The following is a 9,115-nucleotide window of genomic DNA, read 5'->3' as shown; positions in this document are numbered from 1 at the left end:
GGCAGCTAGCCCATCAAGGAATAATGATGATCGACAGGACCAGCGAGATGGACGAACCGCAACTCCTAGTACAGAGGAAGAAATGTTACGCAATCGGCTGAACAAGGTGGAGAAAGAGAACGCTCTCCTGAGATTGGAACGTGGGAACCAGTATCGTCCTAGGACTAGAAACCTGAACAACCAGCGGGGTTGGTCTGTATGGCAGCGCCTTGGAAGTCGAATTAACCCACGAGTTGCAGACCAAAATAGAGAAGTGGTCGATCTTGATCGACCAGAGAAAAATCTGTTAGTCACTAGAGATCTACCTAAACGAAAGCGTTTTCAACCCCGGCGAGCAGGGACCCAGCCAGCTGCAACCAAGCTGAGTGCGGCCAGAACTACCACCCATTTAAAACGTCTCAGGAATGATGAAGAAGAGGTTCAAGATCAGCACGATGAGAGAGAATTTTCGCCTGATTATTATGCTCGTTCGGAGCAAGGCAGAGCTGGAAGAGAGCCCACTGGGCCCCAAAGGAAAAGAATGAGATCTAGAGCTCATTTTCCAGAGGATCGAGATTATGAGCAGGAAGACAGTTCCTCAGATGGCGATGTGGATGCAATAACAGAATCTCGCCTTTGCAAGATGATCGAGAGAGTAATGTCGAAAAAGCGTTCCAAAGAGGAAAAGATGGACAGGTTGCATTGAGCAGTTGGGGCTCCTTTCAAACTGAATATCAGAAAATTCCGGCCGCCAATGAATTTTCAGGTTCCCAAGCTGCCAAAATTCGATGAGAAAACAGATGATCCAGGTCAGCATGTTTTACACTATGAAACTGCCATGACTCTGTGGCATTTCAGCGATGAGTTGATGTGCAAGATGTTTCCACATTCACTGACTGGAGGGGCAATAACGTGGTTCAATCAGCTCCCGCCACAGTTGATCGGGACTTACCATAAGTTGATTGACGAATTCATCTCTAACTACAAATACAACAAACGTGATCGGAAGGGATGCCATGCATTATTCCTTCAGGGAATTCAGAAGGAGGAAAGCATCAGAAAGTTTACTCGACGCTTCAAGCAAGAGTTGGCCGATGTGAATGGAGATAACGATCAAGTCGTCATTGCAACCTACAAACAGGCATACCAGCATGATCACAGAGGTGTGTACGGTTCCTTAGTCAAGAGACCACCAAATACCTTAGAAGAACTGTACGATCGAGCAGAAAAATACATTCGAGTGGAGGATGATTCCAAACCTCAGGAGACGAGAGATGTTAACAGATCATCCAATCATCAAAATGATGGGAAGAAAGACAAGTCAAAGAACCGTTCAATTGGACAACATAACGATCGAGGTGAATTTCGAGAAAAAAACCAAGGTGAACGCATGGAACTGGATATCAGAAATATCATGATATGAAGCTGACTCCGTTGAACATAAATCTTATAGAGTTGTACAAGAAAATAAGCAAGGATTTGATCCCCCCCCCCTCGTCCTTTGCCAGCAGAGACACGTGATAAATGTGATAGGAGCAAATACTGCAAGTTCCATGAAGACCATGGTCACAAGACTGAGAAATGCCGCTCTTTACAGATCGAGGTCCAGCGAACGATAGACGCTGGAAAGCTACAAGAGTACGTGAAAAAGGATTTTGGGAAAGGCCCTGGACAGTTTGTCACATCTCATGTGATTAACGTACATATGATTAACGTCATCCACTCCAGGATCCATTCAATGACCAGGCACATATCGATTTTGTCAGTGGAAATGGAGCAGAAATTCGGGAGCCTGGATGCACAAAGATCGAGTTCTCTGAAGCAGACATGATAGGTGTATATGATCCACACAATGATGTTATCGTTATAACTGCTTGGATTGGCATGTTTCGTGTACACCGGATTCTAGTGGATACAGGAAGCTCAGTGAGCGTGCTATTTTCAGGAGCTTATTCCTCTATGAATCTGGTGGGCCCGAGAAGGTGTGTAAATATGAAGAGCAATGAAACGGGCCTACAGTAATACCGCAAGTGCACGGTCGTCAGTTGTAGCTCGTGCAAGTACGGGTCGATCCACAGAGACTGGGGGTGTTTTGTAGTGTTTAGCTATTTTGGGTTCTAATTTGCTATTGGGCTTTGGTAACTTCTAGGCATAGTGGGCTTGGCTTTGGTTTTGAGGTGCACTGGGCTCTTGATTGAGTTTGTGCTTTGGCCTTATTCTATAAGAATGAACTGGGCTTTGGGCCTTTGGACTACAGATGGACTGAACTGAGCCTTGGGCACCCTAACAGTGATATGGGCTTTTGCTTCACCCTAGCAATGAGATGGGCTTTTGGCCTTAACCTAACAGTCTACAATGACAAAGAAACAGAGAACAAACCAGGAAGGACAAAAAAACAATGGCAAAGAAAGAACAGTGAAGGGAAAGAAACAGTAGTGAAGAGTAACAAAGATATAGTGTATCAAAGAGTGACAGTGAAATGAAAACAGAAAAGAAACAGAGAAAGAAAACAGATGAAGTGAATAAGAAAACAGTGAGACAAAAACACTAAAGTGACAGTGGTAAAGACAATGAAACAATGGAAGCATATACAATGGCAGTGAAATGGTGATTGTTAACAGTGGCAAAGTGCCAACGAAGCAAAATAAGTTACAAAAGAAAGTGGTAAAAGAAAGGTGGCAGTGAAGATGATGTGAAGCAATGGTATTGAAGTAAACCAAGGCTATGAGCCAAGGGCAGTGGAGATGGTGAAGGTGAGCAAGAACAAAAAATGAAAGGCAAAGTTGGGAGCCTAGGCATACTACTAGAGTGGGAAGAGAACCAGTTTTCTCACAGTCACTAGTGAGCACTAGTTTCTCCCCACTGCTCAATCAACACAATGCTCTAAGGCTTCTAGCCTAACATTCCATCACTTCACAATGAACAAACTTAACATTTGAGTGATGAAAGAGTGATGAAAGAACACTAGGATGTTGAATCCACCATTAACCTAAAGGATATTCTACTCACAGCTAAGAGAATTACCAAAGTGCTAATTGTCTGATTAAAGCACAACTAGTCTAAGGGCTTATCAACACTGAACATGATCTGCACATGATGAAGACTATCTCAGCTGGTTCATGATTTCATCTAGTCCTAGCATTTGGGATTCAGAACATACATAACAGAAACAGTACAGAACATTACATCAAATGGAGAAACTGAACAATACACAGAACATGGAAAAACATGGATAACAAAACATGGATAGCAAAACATGAATTGAAAACAAGATAAACTAAAACTGAATTTGGAATTAAAATTGCAAATTAAAATTAAATCTACAAATACAAAACAGGGAAGAAAAATCTACCCAAGAGGAACTGGCTAGTCCAGCCCTCATGGGGATACACTGGCTAGTCCAGAGATACACATTACACACACCACAGTTCCTTTTTATACCCACAGACCCAATTTCCCAAAATTACAAAATTAGGGTTCCTCCCCAAAAATCCCCAAAATCAAACAGTACATAATTAGGGTTTCTCACCTAATTCACTTAATTCAACCATACCCCTATCATCTCTGTTCTTCTCCATGTGTTTTTATTTTCAATTGAAAATTGGGGACAATTTCCCAAATACCTAATTTGGCAGAGAAATTAGGGTTTCAGATTTTACCTTCTTTGATGCGATTTCTCTTCAATTAGCATCGACCCATGTCTTCTCTGCTTCCCTTGCGTAATTCCCATGCTTCAATTTCATCTCTAGGTCACCTACTTCATCAACCTCTCACGCTTAGGGTTTCAGGGAAGAAACGTGAGAGATTGAGGGAATAAGGGGCTAGATAGTTAGGGGGTGATGATGGGTTGGTAGTTTAGGGATGGTGTGAGACAGGTAGAGGTGGTGATGGAGTCAGAGCAGGTGGAGAAGGTGGTGGTGGCTCTGCAACTGTCGGGGTAGGGGAGAAAGAGGGAGAAGAAGAAAGAGAAGAGAATGGTCGATGTTTTTAGGTTAATAGGTATAGGTTGCTAGTGTGTGAGGCGGGATATCAAAGTTCGATGTTGGCGAATCTGAGTCACTGGATGCGAAGCTGGTAGGTGAATCGGATGGCTACCCCTGAAGAGGCTGGTAGCGACCGTCGGATGCTTTGATACAACAAAGTTAACGGCGAAGATCGAGGTTAGGTGTTGTAGTGTTAAGCGGAAGTATCGATATTTGATGCACAGGCAAAGAAGCGACCGTAGGATCTAAATGTGATCTAATCTGAAGGCTTGGAATTTAGGCACTATGGTGTTTTGCAGGGACTTCAGATTTTGATGAACGATGAAGAAGCGACCATTGGATGATGAGATGGATCCGATCTAACGGCTGAGAATGGAGGCGGGTATGGATATAGAAAATGGGTTTGGGTAAGGGTTTTGGGCCTTGGGTATGCCAAGCCCATATCTTCTTTAAGAACAATTCTTCCTTCTTGAGCCCATTCCTAGCTTTTTGGACGTGCGCTCCATTCTTTGCGGCTTCCTTGCGTAATTTCTTCCGGCTTTTCACCACTCTTCAGCTCATTTCCGCTCCGCAAGTTATCCAGACTTTATTTATTACCTAAAAATGCAAAATTAAGTAAGAAAAATATTTATTCTTGAAAACAATGAAAATACAGAATATGGGATAAAATGTAGAATTACTGCACAAAAGATGAGTTAAATGCCAACAAAAAGGGATAAATATATACAATATTTGGCACTCATCAAATACCCCCAAACCTGAATTTTACTTGTCCTCAAGTAAAACAAAACTAAGGAAATCCTAACTATACCACTGTCGCTGGTCTCTCGAATGCATTTAGCGTATGCACTAAGCCTTTTAAACCACTAAGTGTCCCTAGTGGACGAGTTGAAGTCTCGTGAAGGTTTGCTTAGAACGTACCTACAAATTTCTAGGTCAAAATATAAGCTCAGATTCCATCAAATGTGACATGTGCAAGTCAGTTAAGCTCACAGCAAAATGGAGATGTCAATCTAGCTATCGAAGGCACAATCCTAACACTGATAACAAAAAAGAATGTGATAAGAGTGTAAAGTGTATCTACACATGTGTAAAGAAAGATCTGAAGTTATGACTACTAATCACCAAGAGATAGTTTCTCAGGCTAAGAACCAAGGTCGAAATCTAGCTAGCTGTCCGGACTTTACGAGAATTGTGAATGAGTTGGAGGTATTTCACAATTACTCGCGTTGTACATCAATGGCATACACCCTCCTTGCTTATTACAATAAACAAAAATGACTCTTTACATGACTCTTATTTACATTGACTACTCTCTTTTATTTTTGGAACAAGAGAGAATGGAATTGATAAATACTTGATTTTTTTGTATTTTTCTGATATTTTTTTTTTTTTTTTGAATATATCGTTTTTTTTTTTTTTTTTTTTTTTTTAATAAGAACACTTTTGATACAATACAAAAGGAAACAAAAGATTACATGACACTTTGCAAGAGGTAGCCCTTTTTGATGCACCCAGTTAAATTCGATGGTTGTCTTTCTTAATGTAACCTCCACCTTCTATCCCAACCAACCAAAGAACAAGCTAGTCAAGTTTCGTTCAGTATTCTAAAGTGATTGGCAATCGTACTTCCTATCAAACACCTTGAAGATCGAGGCCATACATGTATTGGTAGATCGTGCGCGTGCAAATTTCTTATCACTATGTGAATTGTGCTAGAATCAGGGTGCCTAAATATCTAGACTAAGACTCCTAATAATTACATATTTGCACAAGAGTCAACATTTCAAGGTAAATGAGCTCCATTTTTATGATTTTTCATTTTTTATTTTTTTTTTAATTTTTTCGATTTTTTCAAAAGAAGAAGGAGTTCGTTTTCAATTATAGCATATTATCGTGGTATCTACTCTATACCCCCAAACCTAAACTAAACATTGTCCTCAATGTTTAAAATATGGAAAGAATTAGAATGCAACATATGGAAAGGGACATGCTGAGTAGAGTAAAAGGAGAGAGAATACCCGATTTCGGCGAAAGCAGAATTAAAACTCCGTTATCCAAGGCAAAACTCCAACATATTCGGAGTCACAATGGATGAGCACAAATATATACAAAAGGAATTTAACTAACACATTATCTACAAGAAAATTTGGTTTTTAATGGGATTGGACTTTTTGGGAAAAATTTGGTTTTGTCGGGAGACATTTGGTTTGATGGGAAAAAGAAAAATTTTGGTTTTTTAGGGAAACATTTGGAAAACTTTGGTTTTTATGGGAGAAATTTTTGGTTTTTGAAATTGGGAGCAAGCCCACTGTTGGTCCTCTAATGGAATGGGAGGAAGGCTGCGGCCCACGAAACACTAAGTTTTAATTTTGAAAGTTTAATTTGGCCCAGTTGGTTAAGGCCCGACGTTTGTTTTAAAACTTTGGTTTCGAGGTCCACCCTTGAGTGGAAACAAGCCCACAATCGGTTACAAGCTCAGCTGGGGTTAAACCCAGAGTCCAAAATACAAGTCCAATGAAAGAATTTAAACAAGCCCACAAATTAAACAAACAAGCCCACAAAAATTAATTACAAACCCAACAGAAAATAAGAGAAGCCCAAAAATTGGCTTTAATATTACAAGCCCACAATTAAAAAATTGGAAGCCCACAATTCGGGTTCTCTTAAATGGGTTACCTTTTAAGCACAGCCCAACTGCTCTGATATTGTTGCAAAAACCCAGTTGGGCTTTGGTTCTTTTCCTTGGTGGCGTCCCAGCAGAGGAAAAACAGGTTCAGAACAGCAGGTCCAACAACAAATGAAGTGAAGCAGATGCAGATGCAAATGCTATGCAGTGAAATGCAAAAATAGCTAATAACACAACAAGAAAAACACAGCACCAATCCCCGGCAACGGCGCCAAAAACTTGGTGGGCCCGGGAAGGTGTGTAAATATGAAGAGCAATGAAACGGGCCTACAGTAATACCGCAAGTGCACGGTCGTCAGTTGTAGCTCGTGCAAGTACGGGTCGATCCACAGAGACTGGGGGTGTTTTGTAGTGTTTAGCTATTTTGGGTTCTAATTTGCTATTGGGCTTTGGTAACTTCTAGGCACAGTGGGCTTGGCTTTGGTTTTGAAGTGCACTGGGCTCTTGATTGAGTTTGTGCTTTGGCCTTATTCTATAAGAATGAACTGGGCTTTGGGCCTTTGGACTACAGATGGACTGAACTGAGCCTTGGGCACCCTAACAGTGATATGGGCTTTTGCTTCACCCTAGCAATGAGCTGGGCTTTTGGCCTTAACCTAACAGTCTACAATGACAAAGAAACAGAGAACAAACCAGGAAGGACAAAAAAAAAACAATGGCAAAGAAAGAACAGTGAAGGTAAAGAAACAGTAGTGAAGAGTAACAAAGATATAGTGTATCAAAGAGTGACAGTGAAATGAAAACAGAAAAGAAACAGAGAAAGAAAACAGATGAAGTGAATAAGAAAACAGTGAGACAAAAACACTAAAGTGACAGTGGTAAAGACAATGAAACAATGGAAGCATATACAATGGCAGTGAAATGGTGATTGTTAACAGTGGCAAAGTGCCAACGAAGCAAAATAAGTTACAAAAGAAAGTGGTAAAAGAAAGGTGGCAGTGAAGATGATGTGAAGCAATGGTATTGAAGTAAACCAAGGCTTTGAGCCAAGGGCAGTGGAGATGGTGAAGGTGAGCAAGAACAAAAAATGAAAGGCAAAGTTGGGAGCCTAGGCATACTACTAGAGTGGGAAGAGAACCAGTTTGCTCACAGTCACTAGTGAGCACTAGTTTCTCCCCACTGCTCAATCAACACAATGCTCTAAGGCTTCTAGCCTAACATTCCATCACTTCACAATGAACAAACTTAACATTTGAGTGATGAAAGAGTGATGAAAGAACACTAGGATGTTGAATCCACCATTAACCTAAAGGATATTCTACTCACAGCTAAGAGAATTACCAAAGTGCTAATTGTCTGATTAAAGCACAACTAGTCTAAGGGCTTATCAACACTGAACATGAGCTGCACATGATGAATACTATCTCAGCTGGTTCATGATTTCATCTAGTCCTAGCATTTGGGATTCAGAACATACATAACAGAAACAGTACAGAACATTACATCAAATGGAGAAACTGAACAATACACAGAACATGGAAAAACATGGATAGCAAAACATGGATAGCAAACCATGAATTGAAAACAAGATAAACTAAAACTGAATTTGGAATTAAAATTGCAAATTAAAATTAAATCTACAAATACAAAACAGGGAAGAAAAATCTACCCAAGAGGAACTGGCTAGTCCAGCCCTCATGGGGATACACTGGCTAGTCCAGAGATACACATTACACACACCACAGTTCCTTTTTATACCCACAGACCCAATTTCCCAAAATTACAAAATTAGGGTTCTTCCCCAAAAATCCCCAAAATCAAACAGTACATAATTAGGGTTTCTCACCTAATTCACTTAATTCAACCATACCCCTATCATCTCTGTTCTTCTCCATGTGTTTTTATTTTCAAATGAAAATTGGGGACAATTTCCCAAATACCTAATTTGGCAGAGAAATTAGGGTTTCAGATTTTACCTTCTTTGATGCGATTTCTCTTCAATTAGCATCGACCCATGTCTTCTCTGCTTCCCTTGCGTAATTCCCATGCTTCAATTTCATCTCTAGGTCACCTACTTCATCAACCTCTCACGCTTAGGGTTTCAGGGAAGAAACGTGAGAGATTGAGGGAATAGGGGGCTAGATAGTTAGGGGGTGATGATGGGTTGGTAGTTTAGGGATGGTGTGAGACAGGTAGAGGTGGTGATGGAGTCAGAGCAGGTGGAGAAGGTGGTGGTGGCTCTGCAACTGTCGGGGTAGGGGAGAAAGAGGGAGAAGAATAAAGAGAAGAGAATGGTCGATGTTTTTAGGTTAATAGGTATAGGTTGCTAGTGTGTGAGGCGGGATATCAAAGTTCGATGTTGGCGAATCTGAGTCACTGGATGCGAAGCTGGTAGGTGAATCGGATGGCTACCCCTGAAGAGGCTGGTAGCGACCGTCGGATGCTTTGATACAACAAAGTTAACGGCGAAGATCGAGGTTAGGTGTTGTAGTGTTAAGCGGAAGTATCGATATTTGATGCACAG

At 40.9% G+C, this 9,115-nt stretch overlaps 1 protein-coding gene across 1 annotated transcript; it reads left to right on the top strand.

Moving 5' to 3' along the window:
- The first annotated feature begins 733 nt into the window (after positions 1-733).
- Positions 734-1,402, top strand: LOC113311153. The gene has a single exon (XM_026560006.1). The coding sequence runs from the start codon at positions 734-736 to the stop codon at positions 1,400-1,402; it is 669 nt and encodes a 222-aa protein (XP_026415791.1).
- Positions 1,403-9,115: the final 7,713 nt, after the last annotated feature.

Source organism: Papaver somniferum, chromosome 9 (genome assembly GCF_003573695.1).
Source record: "Papaver somniferum cultivar HN1 chromosome 9, ASM357369v1, whole genome shotgun sequence".
Taxonomy (NCBI): domain Eukaryota; kingdom Viridiplantae; phylum Streptophyta; class Magnoliopsida; order Ranunculales; family Papaveraceae; genus Papaver; species Papaver somniferum.
Note: the sequence above shows the minus strand (reverse complement) of the source record. Positions and strands in the feature narration are given on the sequence as shown.